General features: G+C 43.4%; 1 protein-coding gene across 1 annotated transcript; it reads left to right on the forward strand.

Annotated features, from left to right (window-relative positions):
* The first annotated feature begins 11001 nt into the window (after positions 1–11001).
* LOC140738018 (uncharacterized) lies at positions 11002–17512 on the forward strand. The gene is made up of 2 exons (XM_073064992.1): positions 11002–11684; positions 14235–17512. The coding sequence occupies exons 1-2, from the start codon at positions 11157–11159 to the stop codon at positions 14586–14588; spliced, it is 882 nt and encodes a 293-aa protein (XP_072921093.1). The 5' UTR covers positions 11002–11156; the 3' UTR covers positions 14589–17512.
* Positions 17513–19050: the final 1538 nt, after the last annotated feature.

The following is a 19050-nucleotide window of genomic DNA, read 5'->3' on the forward strand; positions in this document are numbered from 1 at the left end:
CGTCCGGCCTCCTCGCTCTCCTCCCGTAAAAGACCCGCGAACTCCCGCTCAGCTTACTCATACAAGATATGATAACAATTCTCCATTGGTTAGTTCCTCCCTTATCGGTAGTCATTACCCAAACGTACCAGACACAGAAACCCATTAAATAGCCTCTCCGTCTCTGGATCGGGGATTGCAAAACATTAACACGAGGAAATTGCCAAATGTTATGTGGATTTTCTGGTGTAGTCTGTTTTGTCCATATGCTTTTGTGATATCATTCTGGAGGAAAGTTGTCTCAGTTTTTTAACTGCATTGTATTTGTGGTTTCTAAATGACAATGAACTGAATCTGAATCTAAATCTGAATAACATTACAGAGAAAGCCAATTCATTATAACAATACAGAGAAGCCATTTTGTTAGCCTGAACAGTTAACACCACTGTTACTGGTACTGACAGTCCTAGATACAAATTAATAAAAAAAAAAATCATACCTTACTATAAATACAAGCCTGATCCAGTCTTAGAGTCAGACTCCCGCAAATTTTATTAAGACCGACCAGTTATTACAGATAGGATAATCCATAATATCCATCCGGATATAATAATACAGGATAAACAAGCAACAATAACTCACTAAATAGATATAACTATTCCAAACACACATGACTTGCTGAAGTCAATAAGCGAAAAACACCAGAAACATGCTGAATTAAAAGGAGGTGAAATAAAGGACTTTGGGACATGAACAATGTAGACATTGCCCCGACAGTGATATCTACAAACTGGTATCATCGTAAAAATAAGGCACTATACAAAAGCAATAAGCACGTAGGGCTACAGAGCAATGTCTTCTGAAAGCCACAATACTAAACACACTGGAATCCTCCGAAAGTTCGTAGCAATTGAGAAATGAGCGGGCTTGGCTATGTCCGTATCTCAGGTTGAGCTTGAGGTGAGAAAAAAAATGTTTTCCATATAATAACAATCGCTATCATTAACATGTAAATAAATAATCCTAGAACATGTGTGGTAGCGTTCTTAAAAGTGAGTCCATAGCTTGTGTTGAATAATCTGGGAGATGGAGAGATTAAAAATGACCGCACAGACTCCAGTCAGCTGTTCAGTACATACTTGAGCACGCGCCTTGGGATGCCGCCCCACCCCGCTGCCTTGCGTCTGTTGACAGTTTGAAATGTTCTACGTATCTCACTCAGCCTCGGATATGACCAAGGCGCAGGTCTCGTCGGCCGCTGTCCTCGGGGGTTCAGACATCTCAACCTCGAATCGAGTGTAAAAATCATTTAGCTCGTTCGGTAGCCAGGCGGCAATGTTGGCTGCACTGCTGCGTTTCCTCCTGAAGTCACGATGGTGAGCAGTCCTTACCATGCGCTGTGGTTGTCATTTTCGCGGAGCTGAGACTGGATTTGAACTTTGTGTTGCCGTCTTGCCACCTTGATGGGCTCTACGTAAATCGTAGTGACATCTCCTGAGCTCCTGTTAGTCTTTGGAGGCAAAGCCGTTATCCCTTGCGCTGAGAGCAACACGCACTGCACTATTTATCCAAGGCTTCTTGAAGATTGGGGTGACATTTGCAATTTTCCATTTTTCCAGAACCATTCCAAAATCGAATGATTCTTAATATATCATTACTAATGTCTCCGCAATCTCGTCAGCCAGCTCTTTCAGAACCTGCGGTGTACTAAATCTGGTCCAGGTGACTTATCCACTTTCAGGACCTCTCAGGTTTCCAAGAAATTTCTCCCTAGCAGAGGCAATGTCGTACAGTTCTGACAGCTGGCACTCTCAAACCGAAGTCAGATGCAAAATTCTTATTCAGTTCATCCGCCGTTCCCTTCTCCACCATTACTCCCGGTCCATCATCGTCTCTCAGCGGTCTGATATCTGCTCTCGCTTCTCGTTTACATTATATGTGTCTGAGGGGTGTATAGAATGTCAGGGAGGGCTAGCGGCTCTGGTGGGGTAACATTTGGCCTCCTTTTCAAGGCGGTTTGTCCCACCTTTGGTCCCCACCAGGCACTCAGCTCTCACCTGTAACTCCCTGTAGCTGTTCGCATGCGACAGCGGCCACATCCCGAGCAACAGCTTCGACAAGCCGGCTAAACCAGGTGAGGGTAGCCGACGGGTGTACAGCCCTCGGTGAAATAGGGAGTTGTCCATCCCAGCATGTGAAGACAGACTCCGGCGGACTGAGCGGACGAGACCAATGGAGAGGTCCAACGCTCAAGAAGGCAGTCTCTGCAAGCGTCGTGGAATGTGTAGAGCACGACCAGACACAAAAGATGTCCTGGTTCATCCACTGTGCCTAGTCCCATCTCCACCCGTCTCGACTCTTGACTTGCCACTGGATCCAGATGGGAATTGGGAAGACAGAGTGAGACTGACGCTGCGCAAACCCTCCCTCACTTAAATACAAATCACTGCTCGTTTCGGCAGCGCTAGTCAACAGATCATTGGTAAACTAAAGTTTGGTAGACCTAAGCGAAATGCTCGGCAGTGTAGTATATCAGTGGCGAATACAGAATGTTCAGCAATCTAACATACCAGCAACATCTGGCCTGCTCAAAAATGGAACTGAAACAACAGTAACAAATCAGTAACTCTAAACTAAGAAAGTCTGAACACTAACCCGGCTTTATTCATAAAAAGCCACGAGTCAGAGCGCACATCCCAAGGGATTGTAAAGTCACAGTTAATAATCTACTACGAAATATCTTCAAGATTGGAGGGTTCATACTGATCTCTATTATTGAGGCCCAGAGATATTAAACAAGAAAAGGTGTTTAATTTTGAAATTAAACCAGGAAAAATGATATACTTAAGTCTAAGTAATGCTGTAAAATATTTGGCAGATGGACAAATTGAGTGTCATGATTAACTGAAATAGAAGAGAGGGGCGTATCAGCCACGACTGTACTGAGCAGCGCGACAGGCTTGAGGAGCAGCGCGACAGGCTTGAGGAACCTGCCGCTGCTCTTGCCTTTCAAGCTGACGGCTTGAGAAAGTAATCCTTTCTCATTTTAGTTGTCGCGGCAAGGGTGTTTTGTAGCTTCTTCCCTGATAGGAGGAGGGGCTAAGAGTCCATCAGCAGAGTGTGTGGGATTCTTCAAAATATTGGGTTACATTTTTTCTAGCACAGTTCTGCACATATGCCCTTGGTGTCGGGTAGGTTGTTAGACAATAGACAATCGGTGCAGAAGTAGACCATTCGGCCCTTCGAGCCTGCACCGCCATTCTGAGATCATGGCTGATCATCTACTATCAATACCCGGTTCCTGCCTTGTCCCATCATCCCTTGATTTCCCTATCCATAAGATACCTATCTAGCTCCTTCTTGAAAGCATCCAGAGAATTGGCCTTTACTGCCTTCCGAGTCAGTGCATTCCAGACCCCCACAACTCTCTGGGAGGAAGAAGTTTTTCCTTAACTCTGTCCTAAATGACCTACCCTTATTCTCAAACGATGCCCTCTGGTACTGGACTCTCCCAGCATCTGGAACATATTTCCTGCTTCTATCTTGTCCATTCCCTTAATAATCTTATACGTTGCAATCAGATCTCCTCTCAATCTCCTTAATTCCAGCGTGTACAAGCCCAGTCTCTCTAACCTCTCTGCGTAAGACAGTCAGACATCCCAGGAATTGAACCTTGTGAATCTACGCTGCAGTTCCTCTACAGCATATATGTCAAACTCAAGGCCCGCGGTGGAATTATCTTTGGCCCGCGAGATAATATCTAATTACTATTAAAGCTGGCCCCAGTAATCGAAGCGCCTATGGCGTATGATATGGCTAATGCTGAGTTTATTCAGGTACCAGGTTTTCAGGGTTTTTAGTGTTTATTCGGTTTCGCTGGTTTATTCCCTGAATATCATTATGAATATTTTTTTTTCTATTAGAGCTGGCCCGCCGGTATATTGCATGCACCACTAATACTACAAACCCCACAATGCACTGCCAGTGCATTGCTCGCGCTTGCCTTACTCTCTCATCAGCATCCTTATGGCGCTAGTCACGTGTGGTCAACTTTCAGCTATCCCTCACCCCAAAAATGGCTAAACGAAAGGTGGACTTTGAAAACAGGGGTTTTCAAGGCAGGTGGGAGGCAGAGTATATGTTCGCAGATATAAAGGGCAAACCTGTTTGTCTTGTGTGCGGAGACGGTGTGGCTGTAATTAAAGAATATAACGTAAGACGACACTATGAAACGAAAACACCACGACAAATACAAGCATCTGGACAAGAAACAGAAGATCCAGAAGGTAGAAGAGTTGAAAAGAAGTCTGGCGTCACAGCAGGCTATTGTTCACAAAAGCCAAAACACAAAGTGAGGCTGCTGTAAAGGCTAGTTTTATTGTGGCAGCAGAGATCGCTAAATCAGCCCGGCCCTTTACCGAGGGAGAATTTCTTAAAAACTGCATGATGAAAGTTTGCGACGTCGTGTGCCCAGATTAAAAGGCAAGCATTTTCAAATGTGAGCCTGAGCAGAAACACCGTTGCTGACCGTGTACGTGAGCTTGCCACCAATCTACAACAACAGCTGGTGGGGAAGGGAAGAGATTTTCATCGCATATTCCCTTGCTGTGGATGAGAGCAGGGACACTTCTGATACTGCCCAATTGTCAATTTTCATTCGTGGAGTGGACTCAAGTCTGTGTGTAACAGAGGAACTTTGGATTAAGATCAATGCATGGCACAACTACTGGAAAAGATCTCTTTGAAGAGGTATCCAGATGTGTAAATATAATGAGGCTGCCTTGGGATAAACTTGTGGGACTGACGACAGATGGAGCGCCCGCGATGTGCGGTCAAAAGAGTGGATTGGTGGGCAGGATCCGGGAGAAGATGCGGGAGGAAAACGGCGTAGGTGAGCTGACAGCTTATCACTGCATCATACACCAGGAATCGTTGTGTGGCAAAGCCTCGAAAATGGATCCGGCCCGCATGAAGCTGCATTTTGCCCAATCCGGCCCGTGACCTAAAATGAGTTTGACACCCCTGCTCTACAGCCAGGATGTCCTTCTTTAACCCTGGAGACCAAAACTGTACACAATACTCCAGGTGTGGTCTCACCAGGGCCCTGTACAAATGCAAAAGGATTTCCTTGCTCTATTACTCAACTCCCTTTGTAATAAAGGCCAACATTTCATTAGCCTTCTTCACTGCCTGCTGCACTTGCTCATTCACCTTCAGTGACTGATGAACAAGGACTCCTAGATCTCTTTGTATTTCTCCCTTACCTAACTCTACACCGTTCAGATAATAATCTGCCTTTCTGTTCTTACTCCCAAAGTGGATAACCTCACACTTATTCACATTATACCTCATCTGCCAAGTATCTGCCCACTCACCTAGCCTATCCAAGTCACCCTGAATTCTCCTAACATCCTCATCACATGTCACACTGCCACCCAGCTTAGTATCATCAGCAAACTTGCTGATGTTATTCTCAATGCCTTCATCAAATCGTTGATGTAAATCGTAAACAGCTGTGGTCCCAATACCGAGCCCTGCGGCACCCCACTAGTCACCACCTGTCATTCCGAGAAACACCCATTCACCGTTACCCTTTGCTTTCTATCTTCCAACCAGTTTTCTATCCATGTCAATATCTTCCCCCCAATACCATGAGCTCAGATTGTACCCACCTATCTTCTATGTGGGACCTTATCAAAAGCCTTCTGAAAATCGAGGTACACTACATCCACTGGATCTCCCTTGTCTAACTTCTGGTTACATCCTCGAAAAACCCCAATAGATTAGTCAAGCATGAAATGCCTTGGTAAATCCATGCTGGCTCGGCACAATCCTATCACTGCTATCTAGATATGCCACTATTTCATCTTTAACAATGGACTCTAGCATCTTCCCACTACTGATGTTAGGCTGACAGGGACGATAGTTCTCTGTTTTCTCCCTCTTTCTTAAAAAAGTGGGATAACATTAGCCATTCTCCAATCCTCAGGAACTGATCCTGAATCTAAGGAACATTGGAAAATGATTACCAATGCATCCGCAATTTCCAGAGCCACCTCCTTTAGTACCCCAGGATGCAGACCATCTGGACCTTGGGATTTGTCAGCCTTCAGTCCCATCAGTCTACTCATCACCGTTTCCTTCCTCACGTCAAACTGTTTCATTTCCTCTGTTATCCTATGTCCTTGGCCCATCCGATACATCTGGGAGATTGCTTGTGTCTTCCCTAGTGAAGACAGATCTAAAGTATTTATTCAATTCTTCTGCATTTCTCTGTTTCCCATAACAATTTCACCCAATTCATTCTTCAAGGGCCCAACGTTGTTCTTAACTATCATCTTTCTCTTCACATACCTAAAAAAAGCTTTTGCTATCCTCCTTTATTTTTCTGGCTAGCTTGCTTTCTTACCTCATTTTTTTGTTGGTTGTTGGTGCTGATGGATGCGTTGGAGGAATGTAAAGTACCCGTTGTTGAGCACTCCTGTCTGTGGCATGGAACATAGAACAACGCTACTCAGTACAGGCCCGTCGGCTCATGATATCGTGGTGGCCTTTTTGCCTAGTCCAACATCAATCTGCAGGAAGGACTGATAGCTTGTATGAATCAGGGCTGGGTTTGACGAATGACCCCGTTTTGAGTTTCTTTCAAACCAAAAGCAGAGAGAGTTTTCTGGAAGTGTAAGCTCGATGCATTTCCGGATGCTAAAACAGTGCACGTTTATTAGTGAAAAGTGAAAATAAAAGAAAATGAACAAAAGAACTTTAAGTTTGTTGTCTGTTTCCTCTCAAGGTATTCCCACCCAGGTGGGTTCATACTTGATAGCTGCAAGACTTGATATATACTTCAAACAACCCAGCGGTAAAGTGAAACTGTTCAGAGAATTGGAATATAAATAATTGAGTGCCAGAGACCAGGAGTCGAGTGTCAGATATCTTCGCGTACATTTCTCGAACATGGGACCTTGGTCAATCAAAGAGCTTGTTTCCGCAGGTATTATTCTGGTATTACAACATCATAGAACACAAACCATATACGGCACAGAATACTGCGGGACCCTCGGCCTCACTATATGTTCTACCGACTGCTAACCCAAGATCAATCGAACCTCCCCTCCCCCACATTGCCGCCAATTTTTCTTTCCTCTATGTGCCTATTTAAGAATCTCTCAGATTTCCAATGGGTTCAAATGATTATGTTTATTATCTGAGAATTAATACAGTTTACAACCTGAAATAACTAGTTTTCGCTGACATTCACGAAAAAACGGAAGAGCCCCAAAAACTTAACGACAGAAAAATGGTAGAACCGCAAAGCCCGCCCTACGCCATCACTCACGGAAGCAGCAGCAGAACTGCAACCTCTCCTCACTGATTTCAGCATAAAAAGTCAGCGCTCACCATCCACTAAGCAATTGCAAACCACCTCAAGAGAGACCATGATCTGCGGTCAATAAAACTACTGTCCACCCGGCTGTTCGACATGCCGCAGACACACACTCTCTCGCTCTCCCTCCCCTCTCTTTCTCCCCCTCTCTCTCCCCCCCCGTCCCTCTCTCACTCTTTCTTTCTCTCTATCTCTTTATCAATTTCTCTATCGTTTTCTTTCTCTAACAAGGGACAGAGAGATGTCATCCATTTCACAGCCAAAGGGGAAGCTAACAGTCGCTGTTACAGTGTTACAATCTGCAGCGTCGCTTTTTATTCCGAGATTCTCCGACTCGAGAATCGTCAGCAAACTCTCCCTACCATCATCGAGAGAGGGAGGGAGAGAGAGAGAGAGAGAGAGAGAGAGAGAGAGAGAGAGAGAGAGAGAGGAGAGAGAGAGAGAGAGAGGAGAGAGAGAGAGAGAGGAGCGATAGACAGATAGAGAGATCGAGAGGGGGGGAGTGTGAGAGAGAGAGTGAGAGTGAGTGAGAGAGAGAGAGAGAGAGAGAGAGAGAGAGAGAGAGAGAGAGAGAGAGAGAGAGAGAGAGGAGGAGAGAGAGAGAGAGAGAGAGAGAGGGAGAGAGAGCGATTGCTAACACTGAGCTGCAGAGACCTCCGTCCGCATATCCGCCGTAGCGAATTCCTAATGTTCCTGCTCTCTCGACGCATCAGGCGGTGTTACCGGCCTAGAAATGTTCGACCGCAAGACCGCACAGGGACAGATCCCGGCTTCCTCCATGCTGCGTCTGGAGAATGTCGGAGGAATGGCCATTCGATGGGAGAGCTCCCAGAACAGAGACTAGTTTCCGTGTAGAAAACCATAATTTTGAGTGCCGTTGCATTTTGGGACCTCAACAGAACCCCCATCCACCTTAAAAAGGAAATGAAGAGACATTAAGGAGAGGAACTTAAGCTGTTTCCACAGATGAGCTCGACGAGACAGTCATTCGGGCCATCTTAACTCGGCCCACTTCCATAATACAATATCCATAACATTTCTGCCCCCTTCACCACCTCCGGCAGTGATTGACATAGCCTTACGATTCTGGCGGAAAAAAATCTACCTCTGAAATCCACCCCACATACTTTCCTCCAGTCATCTTAAAATTATGTCCTCTTGTATTAACCATTGCCGTCCTAAGGATGAAAAAAAACTGTACTTTTGAGGATATGTCTAACAATCACTAGTAGATCTTCTGCCTTAAAGAGCTCTAATCCAGCTCTTTATCCTGACTTTGTATGATAAGAACATAACATGATAACAAATGGTAGCCGAATTAGCCATACGGCAATCGAGTCTGCTCCACCGTGGATAATTCGTTCTCTTGCATCCACCCCGTAACCATTGATGCCCTTACCAATCAAGAGCCTAGGAAACTCCGCCTGAAATTTACCCACAGATCTCCTGCTGTCTCCCCATGAACTCCACAAATTCTTCGCCCTCTGGCTAAATAAATTTCTGCTTGTTATGATTTCAGTATTGAATTTGCGCATTCTCCTACTAACAGTAATGGGCTTCCCCCGTGTTCTTATTTGCTCCCATGCCCAAAGACACGTGAGAACTCGGGTTATTTACTGACTGTAAATTTCTGCCGTGTGCAGGTGTATGGCAGAATACCAGGGGGATGTTAACACGAATGGGAAAAGAAAACAAACCGATGAATGTAAGATAGTATGAATGGGTATTTGTTGGGCCGCTGATTTCCTCCAGTATTTTGTTTGTGTTGCATAGACATCTGTCAGCTCCTTTTTGATCAGTTATGCTACATCTTCGATGAGTCAGCACGGTAAACATGAGGAGATTACCGATGGGAAGCAGAGTTAAAAATGGTAGCGGGTTAAGGCAAACCGTGTTATAATGACCATTGTCGTCAAAGAGAGAACATGCGAACACCGACACAGAATTCAGGATTCAATCCAGGTCTCTCGCAATTGTAGATTACTTGTACCCAAGTGCCTCACCTCCTAGTCTAAGGGACCTATGCCCTTCCTCATAGCTTGAGGGAGAGCTCCTGGCTCAGGCAATGGAAAGCCCTGTTGCAGCAATTGTATTCACATCAGCCGCTGGCACTCTCGTATTTCTCGCATACTGCAATTCGATTATTTCTACTTCAGCCCTAACATTCCAGTTTCTTGCTTAATCCCCCTTCCAACCCACCCAGCTTGCCCCTCATACCTATCGCCTGCCAACGGTTATTGCTCCACCAGTCATAGTCTGGCTTCTACCGCCTTATTCCCAATCCTGATGAATCGTCTCGGCCCAAAATGCTACGTTTCTTCCCCTCCACGGTTGCTGCCTGACTTGCTGGGTTTCTCCGGAATTCTCTATGTGCTGCAAAAGGACGACCTAATCGCACAGGTTGCATATGCATTCGCAACGGTGAAAAATGATATAAATACACTCAGGAGCACAACACTGATTGAGGTGAGAATAACATCGGACACCAGACACCTAGAAAAATTCTGACATCAGAATCTGGAGCATAGTGATGGACACTAGACCTTAAGTTCCAGGCGCCAAGTGACTGATGGAATGAGGAAAACACAGCTGTCAAGGCACTAGGCAGCAGCTGGCAGACTCTAGAAGCTAGACTCTGTCCACCAGACACTATACGCCAATGACCAATCATCGCACCTGGAATCATTCCTTGAAGCAGATACAGGACGAGGCAAGTTTTAGAGAAACCAGTCCCTCACTGTGGATTCTCCAAGGATTTTCATTCTGCATTTAATTACACGAGGACCACACACGTTATTTTATCTATGTGCACCACTCCTGGAAATAACACGAGCTGCAGAAGCTGGAAGTAAATGCACACTTTGGAGAATATTGAATGTTATTAGGGAATGGTGCGTCTTTGGTGCGTGTATACAGAGATCATTGTGGAATCGATTATGATATTCTCCTGTGGAGTTGAATATTCCCATAATGGAAAATGCCTGTGTATGATTGAGTTTAACTGGGGAGGGTGATGCACGGTCAGCCCCCACACGGTCTTTGACAGATCGCAGGGCAGAACCAATGCAGGTGACTGAAGACCCTTCACTGCTGCAGCCTTTCCCCTCCTTCACTGCCGTATGACGTGTCAGCATCTTCCGCCTACTTCACCGTTGAGTTCTTGGTTAGATTTCTCTACTTCTGGAACTCCCTTTCATATTACGTCTTGGCTGATCCTTCCAGGAACTTAAACTCCAGACGACATTGCTCTCGGGATCACAGGAACTGACAAGCCTCTTCACCGGCCCTCGGAAAACACAGATCCTTAAATGTATCACTGCAGTTCAATAATGCGATTAAAAGCGGTAGTGATGGGAATGTGAATCTAAAGTTTCAATGAGTGATGGGACAGGTAGAAACGCGCTTCATTGTAAAAACATTACTCGAAGATTCTACTTAAAGAGCCGTCAGCAGAAGGAGGAGACTCCGGGGGCTGAAGGCAATCCAGACAGAAAGGGCAGATGCTCACGATCCTAATGCCACCTTTCTTGCTGAAATTCAGCGTTTTGTTCGCTCAGAGGACGGCTAGTCCACCCTCATCTCGCTAACGTCACTGACTTATTATCAGATGAGACTCTGTATTACAGGCCGAACTTCACTTAGCATAGTTGTAGTGCGAAGCTCATTGCGGAATTCGAAGTTATTCCGACAACGCTTTCGTATCTTCTACCCCACCCCTCTGGGCGGAGTTTAACGGGTAAAAAAAAACAGCAGCAGTCCATCGTCGGTTCGGTTAAATGTGTGCGTGAACGTTATGGCGCTGCAAGCGTTGAAAAGCCTGAAAGATGTCATTTTGAAAGATTTCCCTGCCGCACTGCAAATCCTTGAGAATGTCGCGATCGCAGCAGTTCTGTATGGATTTGAATACATGGGGCAGAGAATCAGCCCGTGTCCCTGTGACCCGGAATGGAACGCTACCTACTCCTTGCTTGCCTTTGCTGTCCCCGCAGTTATCTTCTTTATGATCAGCCTGGTCGTGTTTCCGGATTCAAGGAGAGCGCTGAAGTGTGGGCCCCGCTGCACCCCTCGCCGCGCTGAGACCGGCAGGTACTATGAGACCGGGAGTTACTATGAGACCTGCTGCACCTGGAGTGAATGCTGTTTTGTAATAATTACGTTCCTGAAAATAGTGGTCCCGTCTATCATATGGATCATCATTCTGTTGTTGGACGGGGATTACTACACCTGTTATAAAGACCAGAAGACGGAGAGTCACATGTGCAAACATTTCTGCAGCCTTAAAAATTCGACTGACCTGCGCCACCATTGCTTCAGGTCTCGGGTAAGTGTCTTCAGATGCTTCGAGTCTGTGATTGGAAAGATGCATCTTTCTAGCCCGTGTATCTGCCTGCATCGTTAATGCTCCAAAGCCTCCCTGATTTGCCAGAAATTCGGTCACAACAGGAGTGGGAACTTGGTGAACCAAATTTTAGCTGAAACGGAAACATTTAAAGACCTGATGAGTAAGAGTGTTGGTTGTATCTAAGAATCAGCTTGAAACGGTGCGAGAGGCACATACAATTTGTTTTAAATGCATTTCCTTATGAAGTGAGTAAAAAGATACGGACTAACTGCCGGAAAATTGATTTATGTCTATGGGCAACACGAAAGGCATCCACGAGATGAGCCAAACAGTCTCGTTCTTCTGGTCTACGATTCTATTATTCTCTGTCGTCCCATAGTCCAGTGTAAATACACCGCGTTCTCGGGTACAGAAATAAATAAGCGTATTTATTTATATATTTATCTATTATCCACCCCATTCTCTCTCTCTCTCTCTCTCTCTCTCTCTCTCTCTCTCTCTCTCTCTCTCTCTCTCTCTCTCTCTCTCTCTCTCTCTCTCTCTCTCTCTCTCTCTCTCTCTCTCTCTCTCTCTCTCTCTCTAACTATCTTTAAGAGAGGTGAAGAGGAGATTCTTTCGAGGAACAAAGACGAGGTTTTGTGGACGCGATAGAGACACCCGGATGGTATGTTGCCTCCCTGATGCCAAGATCAGGGAGTTCTAGGATCGTGTCCACCGACTTCTGAAGGCTGAGCAGTCTGAAGTCTTAGTTCATATTGGCCCTAATGACATAAGTAGACAAGATGAGAAAGTCCTGAAGTGAGATTTCAGGGAGCTAGGTTGAATACCAAGAAACAGGACGTCCAGGGTAGTATTATCTGGATTGCTGCCTGTGCCACGTTCCAGAGAGAGTAAGAGTAGGATGAATTAGCCCGTGAATGTGTGGCTGAGGATCTGGTGCAGGGGCCAGGGTTTCAGATGTATGGATCATTGGGGTATGAACTGTACCAAAAGGACGGGTTACACTTGACCACGAGGGGATCCAATATCCTTGCGGGCAGGTTGGCTGGAGTTGTTCGAGTGGGTATAAAACAATTTGGCCGGTTAATAGGAACCGGACTGACAGTGCTGAAGATGAGGTAGCTGGTTTAAAAAAACAGTCACAATGTGCAGTGAGGCTCCTAGCAAGGAGAGGCTGATATGGCCAAATTGCAGTCTACAGGATGAGTTTCAAGGGAAAAGCGGACAAAATCGAAATGGTAAATTCAACCTGAAGTTGTTATAATTGAATGCACGCAGCATTGGATAAAAGGTCGATGAACTTGTAGCACAGCTACAGATTGGCAGATTGATGTTGTAATCATCATTGAATAATGACAATGAAGATTATAGCTGGAAGCCTAATGTCCAAGGATACACATTGCATCGAAAGATCAGGCAAGAAGACAGAAAGTGAGGCATGGCTGTAATGGTAAAAATGAAAATAAATCATTACAAAGTGGTGACTTGGGGTCTGAAGGTGTGGAATCATTGTGAATAAAACTATGGAAAAGGAAAGGGTAAACAGATCCTGATGAGAGTTGTACACACACCCCCAAAAAGTGGTTAGGATGTGGTGTTCAAGTTACAACGGAGTACTGTGAGCAGTTGTGGGCTTAGTACCTTAGAAAGGACGTGCTGAAACTGGAGAAGATTCAAAGAAGTTCCAGGAAAATGATTTCAGATCAAACGGTTTGTCGTATGAAGAGCGCTTGATGGCTCTGGGCCTGGACTCACAGGAATTCAGAAGAATGAGGGGTAACTTCATTGGAACCTATCAAATGATGAAAAGCCTTGATAGAGTGGATTTGGAGGTCGTTTCCTTTGGTAGCAGTTTCTAAGGCCAGAGGGCACAGTCTCAGAATGTAGGGGCGTCCTTTTAGAACGGAGATGAGGGGCAATTTCCTTAGCTAGAGAGTTTTGAATCTGTGGAATCCGTTCCCATAGGGAGCCGTTGAGGCCAAGTCGTTACGTATATTGAAGGCAGAGGTTGGTAGATTCGCGATTGGTCAGGGCATAAAGGGATACGGGGTGGGGGAGCAGCTGAAGGCAGGAGATTGGGGAAGAGAAGAAAATTGGATCAGAATGATGCAATGGCGGAGCAAAATTCGATGGGGCAAATGGCGTCATTCTGCTCCTATATCTTATGGTCTGATTTACCTCTGTCTAGCTATTCACCTATTTCACTCTCTATGCACTTGTTTATATGCTAAACTGGCTGTCTGTTAATTTATTTATTCATTCATTTATCTCCATGAGTATCGTTCTGGATGTTTATTTATCAATCAATCAATCTATTCAAACATTTATTCATTCATTAAATCGTTTTTTCTATTTATTATATGTTTATTTCTTTTTCGCATCAGAATAGAAGCTAAAGTTCTGGAGTTAGAAATAATTCTGAAGTAAGAGATAACCTCATTGAAAAAATAAACCTGATGACACAGAGTCGGGTGGCTGTAAAGATTCGATTCTTCTGTCTCTGAGCGTTTTGTTTTTCAATCCCAACAGATGATTGGTACCATTTTGCTACTGATGACCGTGATACTGCTGGTACTTCTTTACTTCCTTCCTGCGTGGAAGTTTTGCGATTGCACTGTTGAGAAATATTACGAGCAACAGTATTGGAAAATGGTGGAGTACGTGAAACTGACCAAGATGAGGTTGGAATTGGAAGAGAAGGCAACAGAGTTTGCAGAGGTAGAGGTGAAAGAGTTCATTGGCAAACTGAATCTCGGCAATGCTGAGCCGAAGAAACAGCAGTCCAGCTCCTCAGTGGATAATAAAGATGATGTAGCTAACCTCGAACCTACCCAAGTGAAGGCTCCCTTCAAACAATCACCATTCCGAATGACGTCTGTTTAAGCTTTATTCCAGCAGCCATTGACACGACAGTGGTTCTCCACAACTCAGCAAGACAGATTGTACATCTTCAACACCACCTGTTCAAAAGATCTGCCTGAACAAAACAATCACAATCCAGTAAATCAAAACTCAAAAGATAGACCTCAAAAGAAGGAACACATCAGCCTTTAAACGCTAAAAGCCACGAGCCAAAGCGCAAAGTTCCATAATATCAAATTACAGTGGTATGAGAGAGGAGATGGTCAAAGTGAATTGCAAGCAGATGCTGGCAGGGATGAAAGCAGAGCAGCAAAGGCGTAAGTCTCTGGGGAAAATTAGGAAGGTGCAGAATAGATGTATTTCAAAAACGAAGAAACACTCAAATGGCAAAACAGTACAACCGTGGCTGATAAGGGAAGTCAAATCTAATGTAAAAGTAAAGGAGAGGACATACAACAAAGCAAAAATGAGTGGGAAGATAGAGAATTGGGAAACATTTAAAAACCTACAGAGAACAACTAAAAGAATAATTTGGAGGGAAAAGGTGAAGCATAAAAGCAAGTAGCAAACAAAATCAAAATGAATAGTAGAAGCTTTTTCAAGAATGTAAAAAATAAAATGGAGAGAAGAGTTGATATGGGACCGCTAGATAGGAGAAATAATAACGGAGGACAACGAAATAGCAAGTTAACTAAATGAGTATTTTGCATCAGACTTCAATGAGGAAGACACAATAAAGTCTGCCAAATGTTAAAAGGTGTGAGTGAAGTGAAGTGATTGCAGTTACTATTATAAGGGAGAAAGTAATCAAAAGTCTGAAAGTCCTGAAGGTACACAAGACACCATGAACTGCACCCTAGAGTTCTGAAATGCGAAGCGGTAGAGATTGAGGAGGCATTAGTTATGATCTTTCAAAAATCACTGCACTCTGGCATGGTGCCAGAGGACTGGAAAATTACAAATGTTACTCCATTCATTAAAAAAAAGGATGAAGCCATCAGAAAAGAAATTATAGACCAGTTAGCCTGACTTCAGCTGTTGGAAAGATGTTGGAGTCAATTGTGAAGGATGAGGTTATGGAGTACTTGGTGAAACAAGACAAAATAGGACAAAGTCAGCGAGATGTCCTTTAGGGAAAATCGTGCCTGACGAGACTGTTGGTATTCTTCGAGGAGATTATGAGTAGAAAAGTTAAAGGGCATGCAATAAATGCTCTATATTTGGACTTTCGGAAGACCTTAGACAAGGTTGCACACTGAATGGATAAATTCACTCACCACAACACTGAACAGAATCCACAACCAATGGACTCACTTTCAAGACTCAAAACCTTTTCTTCTGATGTTGTTATTATTATTTTCGATTATTTTTATTCCTAATTTCATATTCCTCAATTGCTAGAACCTTTCGAACTATTTTAGTGGTGTTCAGAATTGTGGTTTTAGGAGATACAGTATGCATAGATATTGCTGCGTAGCTCTAATTGTTTAATGCTATAGCGTTGTGACTTTGTGATGATATCAGTTGTAGGTATTACTATTGGAACAATGTAAACAATTTTTATTTTTTATTATTTATTAGTTTTTTTCTCAGCTCAAGCTAGTAAACCTAAGGAAATGACATAGCCAAGCACATTTGTCAATTGCCCGGAACTTCTGGACTGTTCATATGGCGTTTAGTATTGTTGGTTTCCAGAGTTTTAACAAGATATTGGTGTGTAACTCTAACTGGTTAATGATATTGTGTCGTGACTTAGGGATGTATGTCGTGTACATTACTAGATAGATAGATAGATAGATAGATAGATAGATAGATAGATAGATAGATAGATAGATAGATAGATAGATAGATAGATAGATAGATAGATAGATAGATAGATAGATAGATACTTTATTCATCCCCATGGGGAAATTCAACTTTTTTCCAATGTCCCATACACTTGTTGTAGCAAAACTAATTACATACAATACTTAACTCAGTAAAGAATATGATATGCATCTAAATCATATTGTAAACTATTGTAACAATGTATACCCTGTACATGTTCCATAGTCTCTCAAATTCCTCTTTTAATTCAACGTACTTCTGGTGTTTCTTAATTTCTGATTTTTGAATCTTATGTCTGCTTGGAATGGCTATATCTATTAGTATTTTGCTCTTCCTTGTTTATCCTGTATGACTATATTTGGATTTCTATTCAACAGTGTCCTACTTGTATTAACGGATCGGTCGCAATATAATTTGTGGGATTCTGAATAAAACTGGATCAAGTTTGTAGTTATAGTAAAGTATGGTTTCATTAATGTGCTTGTATTTTAAAGCAAGATTTTGAAGGATTATGTTTACCAGTTGATTATGCCTGTGTAAATAATAGGTTGAGTTAAACTGCTGCAGGATCATGTAACGTGTTGGATTTTTTTCCCGCTTTCTCTTGGTATTCTCTGCATTTTTTATCTTCAATTTGCCCCTCATTTATTACGTATTTTTGATATCCTTGCTTAAACACCTGGTCCTGTATTTCCACAGGGAACTATTCTGTTTCAGTGAAGAGGTCTCCAACTCGAATCCCAGGCGTTCGACACTTCCTTGAGAACATCTAGTCTACTCTGATCGTGGAGGTGATTACAAAGGAGAATCATACTATTCTACCGGTTAACACTAGACCGAAAGAAAATTGCTTCCTGTATACTTGTGGGTGTATCTTACGGATTTTGGGTCGAAATCACCAAGAATTTTCCTGTCATGCACCTTTTCTTGAATTTCCCAGTATTCGTCCACAACGTAAGCTGAACGGTCTTCTATTTTGTCCTTGCATGGTTTTGCAGAGAAACTGATGACAAGATTGCGTGCGGCATGCTTGTTGGTCTACTAATCAATCAATTCATCGATATCAGTCATTTCGAAGACGTTTCAGTAGAACCAGAGAAAATTGCACAGAAGGCAACCACAGAATAGCAAAGTACGTGTAGCTGGTTAACAACATGCTTCAAGCATACAAAACCATGAAGTGCAACATGTCACGAAAGTTTCATTTTCTGCATTGCAATTCAGACATCTTCTTTGCAGATCTTAACGCTGTCAGTGCCGAGGACGATGAAAGTTGCTAAAACTTTAGTGTTCAAAGCAAGTTCAGGAAAACGGTTCCAGGATTGAATGGTTTGTCACATAAAGGGCATTTGATGGCGCAGGGGCCTGTATTAACTAGAATTGAAAAGAATGAGGAGTGATCTCATTGAAACCTATTGAATGGTGAAAGGCCTTCAGAGAGTGGATGCAGAGAGGATGTTTCCTATGTTGGGAGAGTATAAGACTGGAAGACAAGGCCTCAGAATATAGGAGCGTCCACTTTGAATGCAGATGAGGAGGAATTTCTTTAGCCAGAGAGCAGTGAATCTGTGGAATTCTTTGCCACACGCAGCCGTAGAGGCTAAGTTTTTATGTATATTTAAGACAGCGTTTAATATATTCTTGATTTGTCATGGCAAGAAGGGAGTCGGGGAGAAGGCAGGAGACTGGGGCTGAGAGAAAAATTGGATCAGCCATGATGAAATGCCGGAACTAACTCGATGGGCCAAATGTTCGGCCTCACGTGGTCTATTGTGACCACAGCAACACTTTCGAAAATGGTGCCATCCGGTGTAAGCTCATCATTGTTATGTGCTATGCTTCCATTTAGGTTTAGTGGTTTATAGTGCTAAACAGAATTGCATATGCTCACATGGAGTTTTCAATGCTGTTTTTGTTGATGAAAAAATATATCCTGAGAAGCTGTATTATTATTGTGCACAAATTGCCCTTTGCACAGTAAATGTTTGTCTGTCTTGGTTTGTGTCCAGATTGTCATTGATTATTGTACTTCTTTGTATAAACTTGTGAATACCCACAAGAAAATTTATCTCCGGGTAGCAGAGCATATGGCGAATAGTAAGCACTTTCATAAGAAATTCCCTTATAAACTGGATCTATTTTAGATAATGGATAATGTTTTCATGATCTGGAACCTGCTTCAAAGTTCCAATGAGCTAGATTGAATCCGGGCCTCCCGTTTTATCTGTGTGGGTTTTGATGTCCTCTCTGTGACTGCAGGGGATTCTCCCCGCTGCTCTTGTTCGCTCACACATCCGAAAACTGTTCTACTTGCAGTTTAATTTGCTAAAGTAAATGAATGCTTCTGTGCTGAAGAATGGCGGAATCTGGCCGAGTATTTATACAAACCGCGGGAGGGCACATTAAATGGAATTTATGTGGCATTAAGGCTAAGGAGTTGATAGTTTTACTGAGCTGACAGGTAATGTTCGTCCGGTATTTTGTCTCTATGATGGCAGTTTGTGCTCAAATTTCAAGTACGAAAGCAGCCGGGGTGGCGGGGGAGGGGGGGGGTGGTCATGCTAAATTGTTTTATGATTGTCACATTCACTGAAGCAGAGTATAAATCTTTCTTTTGTGCTCCACCTGTATATTGTTACATTAAGGAAGTAATAAA

This window comes from Hemitrygon akajei, chromosome 2 (assembly GCF_048418815.1).
Source record: "Hemitrygon akajei chromosome 2, sHemAka1.3, whole genome shotgun sequence".
NCBI lineage: Eukaryota > Metazoa > Chordata > Chondrichthyes > Myliobatiformes > Dasyatidae > Hemitrygon > Hemitrygon akajei.